General features: G+C 39.5%; 1 protein-coding gene across 3 annotated transcripts in view; it reads left to right on the plus strand.

Annotated features, from left to right (window-relative positions):
* PARVB (parvin beta) overlaps nt 1-21,677 on the plus strand; it is a 67,937-nt gene extending 46,260 nt beyond the window's left edge. For all 3 annotated transcript variants that reach the window (XM_069864819.1, XM_069864838.1, XM_069864829.1), the window contains exons 7-13: nt 1,829-1,887; nt 3,586-3,605; nt 5,327-5,388; nt 7,049-7,117; nt 9,328-9,429; nt 13,486-13,558; nt 18,152-21,677. In XM_069864819.1, the coding sequence (XP_069720920.1) occupies nt 1,829-1,887; nt 3,586-3,605; nt 5,327-5,388; nt 7,049-7,117; nt 9,328-9,429; nt 13,486-13,558; nt 18,152-18,228 (462 nt within the window). In that variant the 3' untranslated portion in view covers nt 18,229-21,677. The remainder of the gene's footprint in view (nt 1-1,828; nt 1,888-3,585; nt 3,606-5,326; nt 5,389-7,048; nt 7,118-9,327; nt 9,430-13,485; nt 13,559-18,151) is intronic.
* Nucleotides 21,678-23,606: the final 1,929 nt, after the last annotated feature.

Raw genomic sequence — 23,606 nt, forward strand, 5'->3', positions numbered from 1 at the left:
ACAAAGCCGAGGAACCTAGGCTTGCTGTGTGAGCAGCATTCCCAGCTGCCTCAGAGGGGGTTATGCAGAAATGCTGCTGTTTTCATCTAATGGGGAGTCAGTACTGGCATCCATTGCTCTTTTCTATGAGGCATTTGGAGGTGGTATTCACTAGTCACCACTTACTGAGTTTTTGTTCACAGTTTATAGCATCTCCCTGGGGTATGTGGTGCCTGGAAGGTCCATAAACCTGTGTTAATAAAGCAGAGATGTAATGGGACGGAATAAAAACAACATTGTTTTGTAAGCAAGAAATCATTGCCCTGTCAGGTGCTTCCTCATTTTTCCATCCACGCTGTCATACTGCATTCACCAAAGCTTCTGATATCATTCCTGTGGCTCCCTCAGGGGAGCAAGATGAGATATATGCATGATAAGGAAGTGAAAGGCTGTGAAGACATGGCCAGCTGGCAGCATCCAGCACAGGGCCTAGCTCCAGTGTGGAGCTGTAACAGCGCAGTAGTGGGAGACCATGGCTCTCAACTGCCCTTTCAGCCAGGTTCCCTGGATGGTGTCTTGAGAAAGCAATGCTGCTTTCATTCATTGAGTAGGGAGTGGAAGGGAAGGAGTTCTTACTCGGTTTTAGATTTCAATTTTTATTTCTTAAATTGCTTCCGAGTTAGAATGTGTGCTCTTCAAAGCTTTATCCTGAGTTCTTGTTTGGGATTCAGCTGGTGAAAAGTACTGAGATGGCATATGTGTACAGAGTTTGTGCCTGGGCCGGGGCTGGTTTCTCTGCTTACTTTAGCTAGCAGCTTTATTATCCCTGACATAAGTCATTTTGACGACTTGGTTCCTAGATGGCTGCTGAGATTTGAGCGCTTTGTGTCAACTTCTTGAGCATAGAGAAGGGAGGAAAGTCATTCCTCCCTTCAGGCATAAGGGTATAACCTATAGTTTCAAAAGGGACTCTATAGGTTAAGAAATTTTTTTACTTGAGTGAAAGCACTTCCAGGCTCTGAGAGGCATGTGTCATGGCTTCATAACTCAGAAACATTTGACCCCACCTGTGTTAGGTGACTGTGTCTTAACAGAGCTGAGGAAGCTGTTATAAAGCAGTTTTAAAACTGAGTCTCACTACATGCTAAATCTGTGTTGGGTAGGATACTCCTTCATATTCATGCAGAAAATTATACCAAGTAGAGAAAACCTGGTAACAGGGAGATACTATTTGTTGTGAAATCACTGTTTGGGCTTTTTATGACCCCTACATTTTCTTGGTGGATGTGTTCCTGACAGGCATGTGTCTGGTGGCATCAAATAACATGCCTGTTCTAGGAAAGCTGCCCCTATGCCCTGAGAGCTTTAGCAGCACATTGGAGCTCTGGCCTAGGGGCAGCCGTCCAGTTAGTTCAGCCCCAGGCCTCTCTGGAGAGCCAGGCTGCCAATTGTGTCAGATTGCTGGTTGACATAGTGACTTGAATGAATGAGTGTCCTCAGGGAAATTAAGATGGGGCTGACAAACTCTCTGTAATTTGTGTTCCAGGCATGATATTGACTCTGGTCTCAGGAGGAGAGTTGTTAATGAGCTTGTTTGCTGCAAATATATATCTCTATATATACACACACACATTTCCCAAACATCTATTTGACTGTCAGCCTGATAAATGCCACTGTTCTGGGAGTAAGCCCTCCTGTGTCAGCTGTTTCACCTTTACAAAACAGAGAAGGCATACTTTATCCAGTTTTCTCCTCTGGGGTTCTGAAAGGTGCTGAATGCTGCAGAGCCCCTAATGAGCTGCTCCTTTACTATTGCCATCTCAGTTTCTAACTCCGTCTTCCTTTCCAGAAACGTGAAGGCCTCCTGCAGACCTCTCATGTTACAGAGGAGCTGACAACTACGACAGAGTAAGCACAAAACCCTTTAGCTTTAAAGTATGGTTGGAGTGCATGATGTGAGAACATTTACAAAGTTGAAAGAGAGACTTAATATTTCCCCTGGTCCTGCTAAATTAATAAAATCCCTTAATATGGTGCTTCATTAACTATATAGAAACAACTTGGTCTCTGAAAATATGTTACAAAGGAGAAAAGTGTCTTCTTGGCATTCTCGTGTTACAGAACCTTTTCTTGACATTCTTGTGTTACAGAAGCTTTTAACTAAATAGTTCATTGAAAGTGACCTTTGTTGGACTTTTTTTTTCATTCTGCCTTCTGGAGGTAGCCATGTGTAACTAATTTCTGCCCAGTGCTGTTGTCTCTCTCAAGTGAAGGGCCAATGTAGATATTTTGGGGAAGAATTAGTTTGAGAAAAAGCAGGTCTTTGAAATACCTCTCAAAACTGAAGTGATACCCTGTTAAAATCAAAAGGAGAGAGCATATCTCTTTTCAGTAGTACCTCAGGACTAGAGCTCGTAAAAAATAAACAAAATAAATAAACCTCTTCCTCTCCAGTTTTTGCAATGAATGCTATATGTTTTTACAGTGCTAGACATGTGCTTTGGCTGCAAATAAAAGCTGAGAGTTTCCTTCACATGGCCTGAAGGCAACTCTTTTAAGAGGGGCTTCCATGAGCGCTCCTTCAGTTTATCAGTGTATTGGCTTCCTATACAGTTGGCTCAACTTTCTATGAATTTGAAGATAAATGAAGTACCATGTAGCTAGCTCAGTGGGGAAGATCATTCAGATGGAAACATTCAAAAATGAGCTCATAACATCCCTGTGTGGACATTGAAGATCTCAGTGGTTCTTATAGGATCAGAGGTCTGCCCCAGGTTTGTGGGCCAAAATTCCTCCCCTCACTTTTGAACAATGTAGTTAACTTGTCCTGCCCTTCAGATGTGGTTTTTAACATGTGATCTGCAGCGTGGGGTTTAGACATTTTTTAGCAGGAAAGATGTTTACAGATTTGCATGTGTGTTTGTGTTTTATTAAGTTATTTATTAAGTTATTTAATATTACACAATAGTAAGAATTTTACTGTTTTGCTGTTTAATATGTTGCATATCCAGATATAATTATAGCTATGGAAACTGCAATGATCAGCAGAATCCAACATTCATTGAATACTTTCAAAGGCCTCTGTGCAAATCAGGACCTGATTCCCAACTGATAAACATCTGTGTGTGTCTAGTGATGTCACTGGCTGTGATTATAATTCATATGTGGCAGTTTTATGTAAATAATATCTGGATATTACGTATGCTTTCTCTCTTCAGAGAAAACAGATTAAATTGAGATAGATAACCTTGCTCTTTCTAAGCTGTGTGGTGTAGTGTCTGATAACTGTATTTGTGGCAACTGTACACAGAAGGACATTCAGTCTTCATAAAAAATTATGCATAAGAAATTATAATTGTGTGTAAAACATAACTATGGATTTCAATTGATTTTAAATGTATCTCCCTGACATCACTTGTGGTCCACTGGAGACACATTCCTGCAGCACATTGGGTCTGATCTGTGACATACTCATCCTCCTGATTTGGTAGGAGTTGTTAGCTCTCAGCGTCTTGCAGGAAAGGGCCCGTTAAAGCCTATGGTCTTATGTTTTCAAAGTGATTATTCATGAAGTAACTCAGTATTTTTGAATGCTCTGACTTACAGGATGATGATGGGAAGATTTGGTAAGTAACAAAGTTAACTCTGTAATTTTTTTTTGTTTATGTCAGGCAGGGAAGTCTTGTCTGTTTTCCTTCAGCAGATCAAGACAATGGATTGGGCAATTCTTCAGGGTTGGAATGTATTGCGGGGGCAGGTTTTGTTACTCCACCGTGATGTGGAGCATAATGAGTAGAACCAGATCATCAAGTATACTGCTGGTCCTCCTTAGACTGGTCTCTATTTTCATTTTTAAGTAATGAATGCTGAAAATGCTGCACAGGGCAGTATTTCCTAGTACTCTTGTTAGTGGCTTTCAATTAAAATCTTTGCAACCCCCGGCAATAAAAGTTACACCGTCTTCTTACTGTGACCATTTAGTTTAAATATAAAAGAATACATGAAAATTACTGAAGGAAAGGTATAGGGCATGAGGTCTCAGAAAGTCCTGTTTGTCTGTCTGATTTTAATGACCAGTTGGCCCTCTTTAATTCCTTTACATGGAGCATCTCATGTCCTCTATGTTCACTAGGTTTTAGAGTTCAGACCTTACCAACTGTAGATATGGTCTTCTAAACGAAAGCCAGTGTTTTTGGTGTTGCTGCTGAGAGTATTCTCCTTTTGCATTTAGTATTGTTAGTGGCGTTAAGTCATTTCTCACTGAAGAGATATGGGCTTTTGTAAAGGACTACGTGTGATGAACAAGTAACTTAGTTTTTCTTTACCCCAGTTATAAAATGTGAACGCTACCATTTCCCCTCTTGCAGAGTATCTACATTAATAATTAATGAGGTACTTGGATTCAGTAATATCGAGGGTCTTTGGGGCTAAATAACATATCTTTGGATATCAAAGGAATTTGAATAACAAATATATTTGGTTATTTAACAGTGGAAAACTGTTAAAATCTATTCTGTAAATAAAAATAATTTGAACTTGAAAGAACTGTTTAAAGCTATGTTGAAAATTTTAACAGTTTAGAACATACAAACATTTCCAGCATTTTTTATACCTTTAAAAAATGCAATTACAATTGGTTAAATTTTTTCTTGTTTTATCTGATGATGATAGTTATCATCCAAAAAACTCAGAGTTTAGAAAATTTCAGTCAGCCCAAAGCAGACATAGTGTGAAATCATGCACCAATGTAGTCAGTTTAGTAGATTTTAGATTGGAATAGATTTTATTATACAATGCTTTGAAAGTCTAAACATAATTTAAATCTTAATACCATATGTAAGCTTTGCTTTTCATACACTGCTGAATTAGATTTCACTTGTGTTCAGCTTTTGGCTTTGCTGAAGTCAGGGTACTACTGGTAATTTTAAATTAACCAAATGAATATCTGATTTTGCATTGAACAGTAGATGCAACCATAGCTGTTACTGTGGCTGTAGTGCATCAAACCAGATGATGCTTCAGTGGCTCATGGTTTAAGTTAGGATTGGGGCATAGCTGAAATTTGTGTTTCATTTTAATTTTTCTTCCACCTACATATTTTGTGTTTCAATTATGAATGGCAGAAGAGGAAAGTCAGTCAATGATATATTTATTTTCAGTTAGTTCAAAAATTCCCAGGTGAGTTTGCACTGGCATTTAGATACTGAAACAGGGTGATGATTTTTAGCCTGAGTCTCTGTTACGTGACTTTCTGAGAAAAAACTTTAAGCTTGGGACACATAACCTGCTTCCCATATTTGGCTGTTGTAGGTTTATTGATAGATACTTTTATTTCCTCTAAAACCAGAACGTGATGCCTTTGACACGCTTTTTGATCACGCACCAGACAAGCTCAGCGTAGTCAAAAAGGTAAAAAAATTCAAGTTTTATTTTCTATATTGCTTTTATTTGTATGCTTTTGAAAAGATATCCAGAAAGATCTGGAAAACAGCATAGAAGGATTCTGAAATAGTGAAAAAGGTGTATATCCCCCAAAGATCATAGTTTCAAAGTCAGGTGATTCATTGCCTTTGGTCAGGCTTGCCTCCTTACTCTCATTTATTGACTAAGGCTTTTCTAGATAGCACTGCTAGATTCAATCAAAATGATGCAGGATAGAAAAAACTACTCTGCAAAGTATTTGCAGTGGTACAGATCATTCTGAGTGGACAGTTGTGCATGCTTTTATACCCCGGATGCTGTTCTGTAGTGAGATGGCACTGTGCTTTAGGCTAATGAGTGCTTGACAGAAGTCACCACCATTGCTAGGCTGAATGGCAACTAGAGCCCTGCATGTGTCTTCAATTTCAGCTTCAGCCTCCCCGAGAAGCACTCACTGTTTCATTTTCAGCTCATTCTTGTACTAAAGATGATCTGCCACTATTGGAAGATTATTTTCCACAGTACCCTGAAATGGGATTCACCCATAAATAAGTTTGCTAAATATAAAACTTTTTCAGGAGAGTTGTTTTTGTCCCAGGGCTCTTCTGCTTAACATTAATTCAAATGAACCTCTGCTCTCTCCTACGTTGCCCAGCATCATTGCAAAGCATGCCTATCTAAACATATTCTTGACACGACTCTTCGTGCTGAGCAGGGCAGAGGGGTAAAAGTAGCTGTTGATCTCTGCCAGCTTGTGTTGGATAATGAAAAGACTCCATGTTGTTCCATCAGCTAGTTTCAACGTGAATGTTAAGAAAAGTAGTATGCAAAGAACAATGTTCTAATTTATCCCTTTGCTTTGTATGAAGCAAAGGATGTAAGCATTTAAAATAATGATTTGAAGTCTCAGGAAGATTTTATCTTTTCAGTCTGAAATGTCTTCTAGAATAGTGTTTTAAAGTTGACAGAAAATTAAATTAACCCTGTCCATGCAATGGAAGTGTTAACACCCAACTCTCTGTCTCTTTTGGAAGTATTGTAAACAGGCTGACAGATCTCTGTGCTTCAATACATTAGCTTGTATCTGGCCAATAGTAGCAGGATCTTGCAAGTCTGCTTCCTGCAGGAATAGAGATGCCAGACTTGGGCTACATCCTGACTATGGTTTGCTAATTGATACGCACACATGACTCCAGGAACCTAGGTGTGTGCAGAATACTGTATTATTGACTCTTGGGAGTCTTAGCTCAGTGATGCTGATGCCTTGATCCCAGACAGTGGATCTTCTCCAAGATATTAGCGTAGACAGTAAACACATCCACTGCTTGCTTCATTTTCACTAAGAACCTACAAAAGAATCAATGCCATCACAGCTTTTTCCCATGACACTAAAATATGCATTATGTACTAGGAAAAATAACAATTACGGTACATGTAATAGCACCATCTGGTGACTTATGGCATATGGTGCAAGAAAAATGACTATATGAGGTTTTTTCAGTTTTATGTACTTAATTGTGCAAAAGCAAAGAGCACATATGTGTCCTTACTAAGCTTAAAAAAAAGTCTTAAAAGATTATATTAACCCTTTCATATAAGCATGGACTGTAGTATCTAACATCACTGGTTCTGGTGTTTTCTTTTGTAGTCTCTGATCACTTTTGTGAACAAACACTTGAATAAACTGAATTTGGAAGTAACAGAATTAGAAACCCAGGTAACAGACTTTGTCCTTTTGAATGTAATATATGTAAATTGCAAATCTGAGCCCTCACTCCATAAAGCTTTGTTATGGAACTGTTTATCTTTATGCATGTTAATTTATGAGATCAAGGTCCTGTCTTTTAAGTGGCAGTGACATTCACTGATGTTTGATTACTTACATTTACGCGTCCTTCTTATTGCTATTTATTTGTAGTATAAGGTGTAATTTTTGGATATTTAGTAGTGTTATATTAATGACTGTAGAACATGGCTATATTTCAAGGCTGTTTGTCTCTCAGATGAAGGTGGAGTGCTGCAAGGCAGTTGCTATAGTTATTGATGGATGGTGGGTCGTGTCTTTTCTAGCTCTGAGGATTCATCATGAGCTAGTATAAACCCTTAACAGCTGGCTGGCTGGGACTCTTGGGAGATGTGTGGACTGCAATGTGCGGTTCATCATAGAGATAGCAGTGCTAGATTTGATCACATCAAAATGGGACTGGAAACATTTTTGCTGTTGCAGCAAAGGCCTTCATGTCCTCCTCTTTACCCTACTATCTTGTAAGCACGTGAGCTGTGCTTGCTTCTCAGCAGTGTGGATTAATGACTCGGAGCTCATGTACTGCAGTGGCTTGACTGCCAGTGGTATCCAGGTTAGTTAACAGAGGGGACTGTTAACCAGCACCATCTGCTTTGAGGAGTTCTCTGTTTCTAGTGCAGAACTGGGTTCTGAATATACTTGGAAACCTTAAGTAAGTGTGACTTTTAGTGTCAGTGGGATAGTTCTTACTTTACATATAAAAATTAAGCAATTTTCAGACATGGGCTTGGCTACATAGGAGCAGATATACTTACCAGAGTTCACTGGGCTGTGGAGAGATGGTTATCTCACTATCCCAGCGGAAAAATAAGCACAGCGTCTAGAGAATTGTACTAGGAATATGGGTAATTGATTTGAGTGTGGCTTACTTTAATACCAGTCATTCACTGCTATTTTATAACTTTGCTGAAATAAATGAGTGATTGGATCTGATCTGTCACAAGAAATTGTTGCTTTGTGCCTTGGAAATACCCAAGCACTTATTTTTGAAAAGGTTAGAGGATGTCACATATGCCGTATTAGGATCACAAGTGAGAAGTCCATTAGAAAGAGATAATGTTAACTTCATTAGCCAGTAAGTAGTCATCCTGTCTTGTAGGAATACTGAATAGTAGTACTGAAAGTGTTTAATATATTATTTAGTATTTACTGAAATTGTAAACAATCTATTTTGACTTGGGGAAAAAAAATGTTTTGTAAGTTTAGACCTGTGACAGCGGAGACTTAATTCTATGTTCTGATTAAGGGAAGGGATTTGAATGTCCAACACACATGAATTAACAGGGATTGTGGTTGAAATGACCAGTGTAGTGATAGGACTGGGTGTATATTATGTAAATGTGTTTCCTGCGATTTTTAATTTTTTTTTAAATCAAAAAAGCTTTGTTCAATACTTGTAGTGAAATTGGCAAGACTCCTCAAGCAAATAAAATGAATGGGAGGAAGAGCAAGAACAGACATAATACATACCCCAAAGTATTCAGTAGCCTAGTAAATAGGTAACTGGCTGGAGATAAACAAGGTCTTGTTTTCAGTCCTGCCTATTCAGACCAAGTGTTCTGCACAGCTATGGACTACAAATTGTAGGTAACTGCCAGGAAAATTGTTTTTAATTTCTCCTGAAAAGCGCTGTTTGCTGTGTATAAGTAATTTAAGTGGTTGTTGGCACGTGATCTTGCATGGGTCGATTCTATAGCAATAACTGATGTGCTTCCTTACTTTGCTCAGGAAATGAGACTAGGGGAAATAATGCTACCAGATGTGGGGAGAAAGCATTGTATCCTTTGGTTTTTTAGTTTTCTTTGGAGAACTGACAAGAAGGCAGCTACATAACAGGCTCTTAAGAAAAGACTCATTTATCTTGCTCAGCTGCATTGGTGATGGCAAGGGTATAGGTGACTACAGGGAGCAGATGAAACAAAGCCCTTGATGCTTGTTACGGTTGCTGTCAGTTCTTTGATATGCCTGAATGGAGCAGTCTGTGACTCCTATGTTTGCAAACAACAGTGGTAGAAATCAAAAGTACATAATTTGGGCTAAGCACTCTTTGTTCTGCTTGTTTATGAATGCTTACCTGAAAACAGATGCTTTCACCTAGGAATGTCATTGGTATTTCTATTTAGTTTGCAGATGGTGTTTACTTGGTTTTGCTCATGGGTCTCCTTGAAGACTATTTCGTTCCACTTCACAACTTCTACTTAACACCTGAAAGTTTTGATCAAAAGGTGAGTGGAAACTCCAAGTTATATTCCTTTTCTTTGTTACCACATGATATGATATTTTCCAATGATTCTGTCCTTTCTGTTTGTGCCCAGTAAAGCAGAACCTGGTATATTTTTCTTTCTGTTCAGGAGCTGTATCAAAGGTGTACTGGCTGGACACTTGATACTTCATGCTACTAAAAGTTGCTTGTGCCAACCTCACACCTTCATTGTGAAGAATCTATTTCTAATGTCTCGTCTAAATCTTCCCCTCTCCAATTTACAGCCATTCCCCTTGTCCTATCACTACAAGCCCTTGTCAAAAGTCCCTCCCCAGCTTTCTTGTACACTTTATTACACTTCAGGTAATGGAAGGCCAGTGTAAGGTCTCCTTTGTGCCTTTGCCTCTGCAGGCTGAAAAACCCCAACTCTCTCAACCTCATAGCAAAGGTGCTCCAGCCCTCTGATCATCTCTGTAGACCTCCTCTGGATCTGTTCCAACAGTTCCATATCCTTCTTACGTTGAGGATTCCATAACTGGACATGATACGCCAGGTGGGGTCTCACAAGAGCGGAATAGATGGGGAGAATCACCTTCCTTGACCTGCTGTCCATGCTTCTTTTGATGCTGCTCAGGGTATGGTTGGCCTTCTGGGCTACTCTCCGTCATGTCACTCCCCATCCTGTACTGAAACCACAAATTGCGCCGACCCAAGTGCAGGACATTGCACTAAGCCTTGTTGAATCTCATGAGATTGACACAGGCCCACTTGTCCAGCTTGTCCATGTCCCTTCTGGATGACATTCTGTCCATCCGGTGTGACAGTTGCACCACTCAGCTTGGTGTCATCTGCAGACTTGCTGAGGACGCCACTCAGTCTTGCTGTCTATATCATTAATGGTGATAATAAACAGCACTGATCCTATTGCAGACCCCTAATGGACACTACTTGTCATGGATACCTTATTGTGCTAGACAGCAGAGGTGATGCCTGGCCTTGCCTACTGTGTAGTATGTAAATAGGTAAGGAAGAGACAAGGTGAGAAATGGGAAGCTCTGCTTTAGCTGCATCCTGTACACTGCTGTTGACATGGAGATAGAGCTTCTTCCTAAGGTCACAGAATGTCATCCCTAAAAAACTGCCCCCTCATCCCATTAGTATCAGTTATCTACCCGTTAGTTCATGTAGTTTATTTATTGTTCCTACAAACCAAGTGAATGAATCTAATTTCTATTACAGTATCTCATATACATATGAATTAGAGATGCTACCTGGACCATGATCTTTGGTTGATCTGGGGTTAGAAACTGCATGTTGAGTGCTCACAGGTAACATGTTTTGGAGCTGATCTGAAGCCAAGGTGGTTGCTCTGATCCTGCCAGGGAGGAAGCATGCAAAAAAATGCCCATCTGAAGTCAGTTTGTGAGCACAGACATCTGATTCTGTGTCCTGGCAGGATCATTGCCAACATTACTGACTTTGACTTTGAGAGTATGTGCTAGCTTCTTTTTTTTCGGATGTTCCTTTCTGTTTGGTAAGGAGTGAATGACTTGCTGCCTAAGAGTATCTTAGACAAAATGAGCTTTGAGGAAGGTGGATTCTTTGCAGTCTTAGATTGTCTTACTCATCATCAGGATATTATAGATGGAAGGAGACAAAGTAAGTGTCTTGCTTTTAGCCCCACACTTGCTCCATTATTCTGTGTCCTTCCTAGTGTTAATGATGAGAAGAGTGCTTAACACGTATTTTATTGTCCTAACCAAAAGTTTGCCTTTTTCTGTCATTGTTTCGGGACGTGCATGCACATCTGTGTACATTTTGTACCTGATATCTGAGCCTGGTTGTGCTGGAGTGGTGCCTCTGCCTCCTGCTTTTTATTCTGCTAGGTTCTGCAGTGGAGAGGATGCAAGTATTGTATTGCCTGAGCTGGAGCAGAATATGGCTAGGTCAGGAGTAGAGACATTGACAAAATTTAAAAGAGCAAATGATTTATAAGGCAAGGGCTGTTTAAAACAGTGGTTTTTTCGTAATGGCTTCAGCCCAGATTGTTCCTGTCACACACCCCTCAGCAGTGGTGCATGCTCTCTGAGGGATAGGACTTTGTCCTTGGTAGAATAACCCAGCTTTGCCTGGTGGATTGTGTCAGCACTGTGAGAGGAAATGGAGCTGTGTCAAATGAGTGCCATTACAGACCCAGGCTAATGTGCTGAGCCTGCTGATCTTACGGGTTATGTAGGGTTTATTGACTTCCTCAGGAAATGACTAGTTGCTGTGTGGGAGCTTAAAGGGACTCCCTGGAGGCAGGAAATCAGGCTTCAGTGAGAGGGGCTTCTTTAAGTCATAAGTTTGTGGCTAGGATGGGAATGAGTTCATTTTGAATTTTTTATACTGCACAGGAACTTGATAGAGCAGTGGAAAGATTGGTTATCTCTTATGTCTAATACAAGCTCTCCTTTATCCTTTTCTCTTGCTTTTCTATCCTCATATCTTGAAGTTTCACACTTGTAGAAATGCAGGATGCTGAGTTGTAGCCAGCATCTGTTCAGTTAGGGTTTTGTTATTAATGGTTTAAATTCAGAAATGTTACCCAGTATTCCTGTAGTAATATTGTGGTTTTGTGTGGAGACTCTGCCTTGAGGATAGGGCATGTGTAAATCAAAGAAGGAGAGGTAGACTCCTTGTTTTTGGAAAAGGAAAAAAATATTTTCCTCTTGAAAGTAAGTGGTTTTGTCACAATGAATGAGGAGGAGCTGTAGCAGGTAAAAGGAGTTTAAAAGTCCTGAGCAATAAGTACTAGTGAAAGGAGCCTTTCTTCCTTGCTGTAGGGGTGCTTTGTGTGTGTAACTCCCTGATCTTCAAGATGAGTAGCTTTAATTAAATCTCTCCACCTTGCTATGTACCTCCAGAACTGTCATGTGCAGTAACAAAAATGTGCAGACTATATTATCCAAATTACCTTGCTTAAATTTCAGTAAGTGCAAACAAGGAAGCTGCTTCTCAAATCTCTTTAAACTGTAATGTTCCCTCCTCAAAGGAAAGATTAAAAGAAGATGCCCGCTTTCTTATACTTTTTTCTTTTGTCCATCCTCTTTCCTCTTACTTTATGCTCATGTATGATCTTGTATGTATGTATGTATGTCTTGTTCTTACTGTACAGATCTTGCAGTTCTTACTGTACAGTTGTGCCTGGCTTGTTTTAAAAGCTCACTGTAGTGTCTGTCTAGGAAGTGCTATCGCTGAACAGTTTTTGAAGCATTTGCTTCATTTGAGAAACTTAGTTTGATTTGTATCTCTGTTTTCGAGCAAAGGAAACCAGAACACCAAGAGGCTAAGGGATTAGCACAAGGTCTTACAGCAAGCAGCCTGGCTGCTTGATGTGCTGTTGATGTTGCTTGATATGCAGCTGATAATAATGCAGCAAAGATGTGCTGTTTAAAAATAATTCCATATAGTGCCCTTATTTCTTCTTTTTTATACACCCATATGTATTTTCTCATCTCTATTCAGTAATTCCACTTTCCTTATTGCCTTGATGGCAAGTGATCTTTTACCTCATAGTTGGAAATCTTCATCCTAAGTGCAGGCAGGAAGAACACGACAAAATGCAGCTTTGTTGTAGTTGTTACTGGGAGCCCTCTGGCCTCTACCATAGAGACTGGTGGATGAGGTGTGGATGAGGTGCTGAGGGATATGCTTTAGTGTTTGATAGGAACGGTTGGACTCGATGATCCGGTGGGTCTCTTCGAACCTGGTTATTCTGTGATTCTGTGATTCTGTGACTGAAATTGAGGCTTAATGGGGTTTCCTGGTTCACGTGGTACTCAGTCACATTTTTACACTTGAAATTTGGAAATCTTTGTATCAAAAAGAGAATATTTGCCCTATAATGAGACAAGATTTCATTTCTTATTCTGTCATATGTACTTTCTGCCATGGATAAATATGTAAATGTTTAATATTGATTTAAATAGAATTATTCTCTATGACACATATAGAGACAATAAAGCACTTTAAAAATTTGTTTAAAGGTTCTTAAGCCTATCTGACTTTGACTTTCTAAACACTTTACCTCTTTCAGGTTCATAATGTTTCCTTTGCTTTTGAGCTGATGCAAGATGGAGGACTAAAGAAACCAAAAGCTCGCCCTGAAGGTATGGACACACCATGTGGCTTTAAATTGTATATAAAGACATAATAACCTCTGCATTTCAAGTACATATCCATTTGAAGACAGTAGCAGTAGAATCACAAAGTGGAGCTGTAAATATGTCCCTTGATTCTTTTCCAAAGAATTCATTGTCTGGAGTATATCCTTACTTGTGTTTCTTGTATGGAATAGATTCACGGAGGTGTACAAGTCTAGCTTTAGCGAATGATCTAAGAGCAGTTCAGTTCTATATTATGAATTCGGCTGATATTGAGTAACAACCCATCCAGGAAGCTTTTCATGGTCTAATTATCATAATTCTTGCATTTAGCTCTATTTTGGGCTCTAGTTATTAGATTTCACTGACAGATAACTGAAAGACTTTTGGGTTTTTTTAGTAGAACTGGCTGCAAACCTTTTTTTGATTTATTTGGACTTAAGACTCAGAACTGAAACATGTAAAAACTGAGTTTGGCCTTTATAGCCTCTGAACCTGGAAATTAATTAATGATGAGGTCTGCATTGTTGCTTGCACTAGGGATAACAAGAGGAATTAAAACTTTATGATTGCTAAATGAGCTGTTAGAGGGTTCCGCAGAACAAAGAAGAGTGAAGAACAACCAAGAAGTGTTAAGTTTGATCTAAAATGAGACAAAATTGTGATAAAGTAAATAGTGAGTAAATAAATTCACAAATAATTGAGCTGGGTATAGTGGGGGAAAAAAGTAAAAGGCAATATTAGATGTATGTGTAGCGTGTCACTGCTGTTGTTTTAGATTTGGGGATGAAAAATGCACCTGAAAATTCAGTGAAGCAAGATACTAATTTGGGAAAGTGAAGGAGTGTTCTGAGTGTTGGAACTGAGGCAGTGGATATGAGGAGGACAAGGAAATCAGGGAGATACAAATGGAGACATCTGGAATGGTGTTTTTTTGAGTGGAAGCGTTAAAGAGATTTGAGTAGGAGACCAGCTAAGCTAGGTAACCCTGTTTTGAGGAGAAGATATTAAAAACCCCAAAGAAGACTTCTCCATTTGAAGGCTTGTCCTTCTTTGTTTTGTTTTCATTGGTTGGTATAGCAGGAGGTTACCTTCTCATAGGGCTATCTTGTATTCTTACGCTGTTATGACTGGTAGAACATTATAGCAGATCTTTTATTTTCTGTGGACAAGGTGGGTAGATTTAGTAAGCAGCAGAATGTTTTTAGGTGTTTTACTGATTGAAAATTTAATTATTAATAGAAGGCAGAGAGCAAAATCAGCCCATAGAACATCCCTTTTCACTTTTTGCTGCTGCAGGATGTATGGTCTCTTATGTGTATACCTTCCTCTTCTGTAGGTGTACCCATTACTTGCAGCAGTAGTTCACAGCTATTGGAGTGAGTGTGCTGATGTGGTGTCTGTGTGGCTGAAATTGCCTGTAAAACTGACTGTTGCTTTGAAAAGCTGCTCCTCTGAAGAGGCTGCTAACATCTTGGGCATTCTTGTCACTGTAGATTCATTGAATTCTCTGTAGGATCTTGACAGTCAGTACAGTCATGTAATACATGTTTCTTAGACCAAGAATTGATTTTGTCCTAGACTGATGCTGTGCAAAAAGTTTTGTGTGTAATATTCTTTCTTAATCCTGTACTGACCTATTTTGCATTCCTGAATAGGCTGGAAAACTTGTTGTGTGAGTCCATGTCCTTTAGTGTGAATTGGATTGTAAATGCCTCTTGAATTAGTGGTAGGATTTTCATGTAAAATGTTTTTTAGAGCAGAACATCACAATTTTTACTTCAATAGCCTATGCTTTCTGCACTGCTTGCAAGAAAGAGATCTTGTTTAATATTTTAGTGTGTCTTTGTACAGGTGATAAAAATAGGAGCATACAGGACAGCTCCTCTTCTCTGTTCATCCAGCTCAATTCAGTAGATTGAGTCAGCAGCAGAACTTGATGCTGAGTTAGTGCAGCAAAAGTACGTGGTAGTGGATAAATTTATTACCCTCTAATGGGGTTGTTATGGAGTGTGGAAGTTTTAAATTGATGGAATATTTTAAACTATTTTGGTGATTTATGGCCATTTTCAGTTAACATTTTATTAGTTGGTTTTGGTAATGTTATGAATGTGCATGCTTCATCTTAAAATGAGAACTGGAAGTTGTTTTTCCAGAGAACGCCTGGTAGTGTTCAATAAGGAACACTGGAGTCACCCACACAGGGAGGATGCATCTCACACTATAGTACTCTTTAATGAAGCAAAGTTTTAACAAGGTCTGAAAGTTAGGAAAACGTCAAACTAAAATTACAAGATAACTTTTGTAACGGTGAAGGTAATTAACCATCAGTGTGGATTGTCAAGGAGTGGAGGCAGAATTTCCACCACCGGAAATAAAAAAAGGAAAAAAAAAAGAAAAGACATGCAATGTAAAGCTTGTATTTTACTTCAGCCATAGGTTGGTTTGGAAGCCATGATTTCCAAGGTAAAGTCCTCAAAGGAATGTGTTGTACATGAGGTCAGACTGGTGACCACAGTAGTTTCTTCTGACTGTAAATTTAAATGTCCTTAAACTGCCAAATAAAAGAGCGGCCTCCATTCCTTCTTTTAGTGATGGGGCCTCCCATTCCTCAGGCCAATCACCGAGGGTTATCAGCAGCAGATACCTAGCTCAAGTTGCTGTTGGAGATTAGTAGGAGTCAGCGTTAAATTAATTCCTCCATGAGGGCAGATGGACAGTACTTGCCCAGCATAGTGCTGCAGGTCTGGGCCCCTTTCCAGCACTACTTGTGCTCTTTCTGGTGCCCACAGATCTTGCTCTGGCACTTCACTGCCTCTTACTCCCAGCTGGTCTCTCCTTGGGACTTGTTGCAGTTTCATAGCTGTGCTTTTGGCTTCCAGTGATGTTTCTGCTCTGTCCTCCAGATTTCTATTTCTCTCCACTGACACCTTGATCTTGGTTTATAGCCATAGGCAGTTCCTGCTTTTGAACTGATGTCAGCCAAAGGCAGGAACTGAACCCTGCAATACTTGATTTCACTGCTTCATGCTGTATCAGCTGAGATGGAGGTTATAGTGTGTCAGGGAAAAGACCCATCATGTTTTCAGTGGTAAGCTGAAAATGGGTGGCAAGGGGAAAAGAAAACCATTTGGGAGGAATGGGGCAAATACACATTACAGATCTGTGACTACTGCAGAGCTGAGTATTTTGGGCCAGTGGTTTTGGCATTTTCATAGTGCCAGCACCGTTCTGTTTAATTGTTTAGCAAACAGAAGTGACTGCCAGCATCAGTGGGTCAAATCTTGCTGATAGTTCTCTTTTTCATATATTTGCCTTGATTTCCCAACTTTAGAAGGGTATGGATGTTGCCAAGTGTTGTTTCCATGGTTAAATTTACATTTTAAGTTCATCTCTGAGGGAACTGGGTCTTGAACAGAGGAACCAATGCTGATTGTGGCTTTTACCTTACTGAGAATGCTATGTTAGTAAGCAACTTGCTATGATACCTGGAAAAATTAGGAATGTGTTTCATATTTCAGTTGTCCAGGTAAAGCATCTCTTTTTTCTAGGATGTATTGCTTCACAGCAGTTAGAATCTTTCCTTTCTTTGGGCAGGAGAAGTTTATTTTCCAAGTGCAAAACACGAAATCATAAATGAAGTATTTAGAATAGTACAGGAAAAACAGTAGAAACAGAAGTTTGAGAGCTTACTAAAAATGCTAGATGAAATGTGGGGTAAGAGTGTGGGATGGGAGGGAAGGGTGGAGAGGTCCTGACAATGATTCTTCAAAGCAGGCAGTGGGGGTTTCCCCTGGATCTCACATTAAGTATATTTAGTCTGTTAACTGCTGTCTTCCTAGCTCTTTGAATGATTTTTTTAATGGTCTATTCTTCCTTATTTCTGCTTCCATATGTATTGTTTACTGTGTATTTTTTGCTTTCTCCTCTTTTCTTGGTTATTAAATGCAACCTTTCTTTCCACCTCTTCAGCCTTCTCTGTGCTTTGTCTCCCTCCATAGTCTCTGGATAGGGTGTCTGTGGTATTTCCTGGGACTTTAGTATAGTAATAGATTGGGAGGTGCTAGCAGAAAAGCTTTTTGTTGAGAACTGTTCCAGACCAATTCCCTGGTCTAGCATGGTAAGAAGTGATATTAGATAACAGAAAGCTTTGTGTCTGCTAAGAAAATTCAGGCTTTGTTTATTCATAGACTGTATCATTGCAGAGTTGGGGATGTCTGAGGTTCAGTTTCTCGTATGGTGTGTGTGACTACTTGTTTGCTGCTTCTGTGGCAGGTGGAGTCATCAGTAGTATTACCCACAGCCTTTATCTTACGTGTCAGACAGAAGCAGACTTTCTCTGTCACCAGTTTTAGATGAGGAAGGGAATTATCCTTTTTTCCATTTTCCCAGAGAAGTTAACCATGACTGTATTATCATGAAGGTGCTTTTAAGTGTATCACATGGGACATTTAAAAAGCTCGACTTGGGGAGATCAGAAATCTGTGGGATTTTTTGTTGCTGATCCCACCGGCTCAGAGATGTGGAGACTTCTGTTCCTTTGAGGACAAATGAGGGATAACAAAAAGCAAATTAATGATTTCTCCTTTTCTTCCACAGATGTTGTCAGCTTGGATCTGAAGTCTACCCTCAGGGTTCTATACAACCTGTTCACAAAGTACAAGAATGTTGAATGATCCCGGAAGCTGCTGAGATCTTCATCCTTCCAACCTCCTTAGGCAGAAATGCACCCTCTGCACACTCCCGTTGTGCCTTATGCTGTACTTCATGCATTCTTTTGACAACTGATGTGATCTCTCTGTAGCTGTTTGTATGACAATCCCACTAAAAATAATGCATGTGTATTCTCTTGTTCACTTGAAAATGTGTACATATTTCTCAGTTTTACCAGAAAATACTGTTACGTCTGTTGTTACAATCAACAGATATTCTTTTGATAAAGGAAATAACTACTTTAATAAGCAGGGAAAACATGAGACATTTCTCTTGACTGGAGACTCTCTCATTTGTATACTCCTTGGTTGCAGCTGGCATTTGATGATTTTCCAGGCTTAAGTGTTAGCGATAGAAAATCAGCATTGGAATTTATTTAGAATCTGAGCCTCTTCTATTAAATAAGGTTTTGTATGTTCTGTTGAGGGGGTGAGGCTGAGGGGATTACAGGCACTATCTGAAGCTAATGGCAAAAGTTTCAGGTTTTGTGTTACCCTCATTCTACTCAGTGTTATTTCCATTCAGTGTTTTCACAGAATAAGTCTTGCAATGAAATGGCCAGGTAACCTTTTGATGTCAATTTTTTATTTCATCTCCTTGCTAGAAGAAATTTTGTTGCTAGAGCCGCTGTCATCTGTTAAGCACGCAGCTTCAGTCAGGTCAGTCAGGAGCTGTTCAAATAGGCAAAAGCTGGATTAATGCTTTTTACCCCTGTCATGTCTGAAACTAACATGGGGAATAATGAGCTTGGCAATTTAAAGGCCGATTCTTCATTTCATGTAGCTGAATTAAAGGATTAAATTCATTCCTGCTGGAGTTACTGACAGCTGTACAGTTCTAGAGTGTCAGGCTTTTATAATCAGAGTTTTATGTATTTTCTTTCCTAAAGAGTAAATCTGAATTCCTGTTTAAAGAAAAGCTTGCCTGTACTAATGGATTGCACTGGGCTAGTGAAGGTATGGTCTACGTAGTGCAAACCAATGAGTAGCATTCAAATGTGATGCTTTTCAGTGATCAGTTATGCTTCAAATTAACTTCAGGTTGCCCTGTGCCATCCCAAGAAATGCTCTGCAAGCCTCTGGCTTAGTCTTGTCGTCTTTTAAGCTGTTATGAATTCTAGTGGGAATCATTTTTAAAAAAGCATTCCTACATTGATCTGGTGGACCTAGTTACTTCATAGGTGTCATCTGCAGGGCTGTGCCTGGCTGGTGATGTGCTAGGTGCAGCAGTGTGTACAAGGAGGCTCTTTTGGAATATGAGGTGTCAAAGTAGATTTTTTGAAGTGAGTTGTGTGGAGGAAATAGGATTGTAATTTGCAGAGTAATTTATTTGTAGGATGTGGGTATAGCAGCACTCCTTTCCTTGGAGAGTATAGGGGAGAGATTTGATTACTGCTTTTATGTATCACAGCAGAAACTTTTCTTTTATGGGCAGCCATGAATTTGTGTGAAACATTAGGCAGAGTGGCTCAAAGTGAAAGCAGGTAGTATTTCTGGGCTTACTTGAGTCCTGATGTAAGTAAGCATGTTCTTTACCTGAAAGTGAATTTCTTACACCAAAGGTTATTTACCCTTCTAAATTCAAGAGGAAACATAGTGTTTGAATGGTATCATTTTACAATTGGGGTTTTCTCCTTCCCTCCTTAAACATTTTTTTATCTCAAAGGGAAAGAAATGGGCTTCTGCTTCTTTGTCTCATATTTGTGGGTTCCAAGTTCTAGTGTTTGAATTATTTGAGTCACCTCCCCTTACACCTTCAAAACAACACTAGAAGGAAGATGCTTTTTCTTTCCATTAAAAAAATCAAATCTCATCTACCCTGTAAGGTTCTATGAGGAGTCATTGCTTGCCTGTACTTTAGGAGAGAGCTGACCTCACTGTTTATACAGAGCCTAGAATAGTTGGACTTGAATTTCAGACAGGGCTACTAGACTCTACCACGATGCCAGCAGTTATTACATAGGAGACTTGCAGAGGCTTTAAGGCCTGGTGGGTCAGCTTTCTTGGCAAGTTAAGGAAATTTGTCTAACTTTTGTGCTGTGAAATAGGGATATCATGAGGCTGGAATGTGATTGAAGTGAAAGGTCTCAAGAATTTTTAGTTTAATGCAGTGTTATTGGTAGGACACAAGTCCACTAAAGAGCTGTCATTCCACCCACCTCTAGGTGATGTGGAAGTGCCAATGCTCTTTATATTCTCTGTGTTGCTGGGAGAATGTAGTTTTTGAAATTGCAAGCAATATTAATATCAAAAGTAAACAGAAAATAACAAGGAGATTGATAAGAGCAGTATGGCTTTGGGGAAGGGGGGGAGGGAAATGGATATTTCTGAGATGCGATTGTACAGCAGGCATCTTCATTGTATTTGAGCAGATATGAACATACCACCAAATTATAACAGTCTCTGTTTTGTTCAGTTATGTGTTTCTGGTCACTCTGCAGAAACCTGAGTTCCTCCTCTACAACCTGAGGCATGGCTCCCATTTTATCACATTAATATCCCTGTCACTCAAGACTGCAGGCATGATGCCCTGAAGTTTGGGGATAGGTGTCATACCCTGTTTTGTTAAGGTTTTAAATCTGTTGGTAGGTTCTGTTTCTTGGCTCCTTGCTGTCTAGCCAGGTCACTCTTCCTGTAGATGCTGTGTTTATTGTTAACTCATTTGGGAGCAGGGTGGATTTCACTGAGCTGGAGCTTCATCTCAATCAGTCCAGTTTCCAGGAAGAGCAATGTAGATAAAGCTTCTCTAAACACCTGTTTTCCTTGTGCCTTCTTGTTACATATGCATGATACTTACTCCTTTTCCTCTCAGAATGATAAGTCAATGTTAAAAATGTTATGTGTGAACTCTTGGTGTTACTGGAGTTTTAGATATGCTCCCTAGGTGCCAGTGGGGTAGATCCGAGTCTGGAATGCTGAATGCTCTGCAGCATTAAAGCTTCCACGTTTAATACTTAATGAGTGTTTGTCTTTTCCAGCTTGCCCTTTAGGTGCATCTTCTTGACATACTCCATTCCAGTGAGTTATGTTACCACAACAGTAGTCCAAGTACTCCTCTGCTGCACTGTGTTTTTCAAATCAAAAACTAACAATGGCAGATTTTTTAAAATCAGTTTAAACCTTATAGGATTTTTTCCCTCCACTCCAGTGCTTTCAATATTAATGTACTTTTAAGAGCCTTTTCTGCTGTTTTTAACAGTATTTGTTCTGGATTTCTAACTACTAAAACCCAGCCTTGCAGATAAAATTCTAAACTTGTTGTATGCTGGAGGCATCCAGCCTTGTGACAAGAGTTGTGTACTGTAAGCAAGTTACAATGCAATGCTATGTTTGCTAAAAATGACAGCAGGAGTGTTATGCATGCTTTGTGACAGTTGTACTATTTATTCAAATAAATAAATAAATAAATAAAATTTGGTTTATACATCTTTTTTTTCCTAAATGGACAAGTCTGTGGGAAGAACTTTTTGACCTGGGCTTCAGCCATCTTCTCATCAAGGGTCGTAGTTATATGGTGATGTATGTGGACTTAGGAAAGCAGTGATCTCAGGTTTCTGGCCCTGATTGAGGTGATGAGGTTGTTACGGGTAGACGCAAATGAGCTCTTTCCATAGATTTCATCAGCTGCTTTTTTTTTACATATATACATATATATGTGTTTATATATATACACTATATATTTGTCTGCTACTGGACCTGATCAAATTGTTTACCTTTTCTTTCCACAAGAGAAAAGTAACTGAATTACACACTCTGATACCATTAGAAGACTTAGGGCCCTGTTCTTCCACAGTGGCACAGAAGCAGGGAGTGACCTAGTAATTACAGGTGGATATCCCAATGTTTAATTCTTCTTGCTCTCCCTGCCTGTTGATATGAAACTGGATTTGTCCAAAGTTCCCAACAGCATCTTCAACTATACCTTCTTTTTGTTTTTCACTTACTACATTTCTAAGCTGTGGAATGGACTTTGGCGTAGGTAAGGAGATACTCTGGGTCTTTGCTAGTTTGTTGTATTGTTGTACTTGTTATCTGCTTAGAAAGTACAGTTAAGTTTGCCCTTTGATAAAGGATTTGGGGTTAAGTTCTCGCTTACTAAGAATTCATGGCGACTGGAAATCTGTTTTCAACCCACTTCCCTTTTTCTCATTTAACTCATGCTGTACTACCTGCTCTTGTCTATGGTATGGGGTTAAATACAGGAGACAGTCCCTTAAGAGCGCTAAAGCAGACCAATTTAGTTACCGTGGCTCTCTGCTGTCTCATTTGGGGATTTCATGGATGACTGCATTGTTCTTTTGCTTTCCGGACGTTAATGAATATAACTGGTACCTGAAGGAAATGTCCAGGGAAAGATCTTTCCCTCTTTACTTAGTGATGTAAAATGGGAGGAGGAACAGCAGCACTGCCTAGTGGAGATCACTATTGTCTCAGTCAAGCAATTGATGCCCTGGTGTGTCTGACTAGCTCTCTAAGGACAAATGAGTTAATCTCCTTCTGCCTAGGCTTCTCCTTCTGCCACGTAGGTAGAGTAGTGCTGATCTGCGTTATAAAATGCTGAAGGGACCATGAAAAAAAGGTGTAATGCGGCATGATGATTTTGTCTGTTGCTGGCTGTTTTATGTTCAAAGAAAAATTGCACTACAAGTCACCCTAAAGTTGCAACCAGCCATACTGTGCAGTGCTATGGAAGAATGATTGTATCTTTCTAAAACTTTCTGGTATTTTATGAGTGGTAGAGTTGCACATTTCCTGCATTTGTAGCTCTGATTATTTTAGTCTCCAGCAGAGACCAGGCTTATAGACTATTAAGTTCCGGATACTGCTGTGGTTTCGTTTTTAAGAGTAGTCAGTACTGTGCAGAAAAACGTCTCTCTTGCATACTCCGTGTGCTTTGCGCTGCCGCTCATGGACATGCAGCTTCAGTGCTGGATGTTCTGAGCCTGGGGGTCAATCCCCTGTCCTCATACTCTTCATCGTGCCTGCTGAGAATATCTCAGAAAAGCTTCTGGAGAATTATTGAAGGAGAGAATAGTAAGTTTGGGAAAAAGGGCTCTGGGGTGCTGCTTTTTTTCCCCTATTACTTTTCTTTAACTTTCATACTTCGTGCATACACATGAACTGGTTTTGCATAGACGACATCTCTTCTGATGCTAATGGCTCTTGAAAGTACTGGTACTATACACGGAAGTGAAAGTAAGTTTTATACTGGACACACAATGCATATTCTCATTCTTTTTTTTTAATTTATTTTTTCATTCTGGCTTTCTGAAGACAGAAATACATTAACATTCTCACTTGGTTTTTGTTACTTCCTTTGTGTGATCTATTTAGACAACTGT

Source organism: Phaenicophaeus curvirostris, chromosome 1, assembly GCF_032191515.1.
Source record: "Phaenicophaeus curvirostris isolate KB17595 chromosome 1, BPBGC_Pcur_1.0, whole genome shotgun sequence".
In the NCBI taxonomy this organism is placed as follows: Eukaryota; Metazoa; Chordata; class Aves; order Cuculiformes; family Cuculidae; genus Phaenicophaeus; species Phaenicophaeus curvirostris.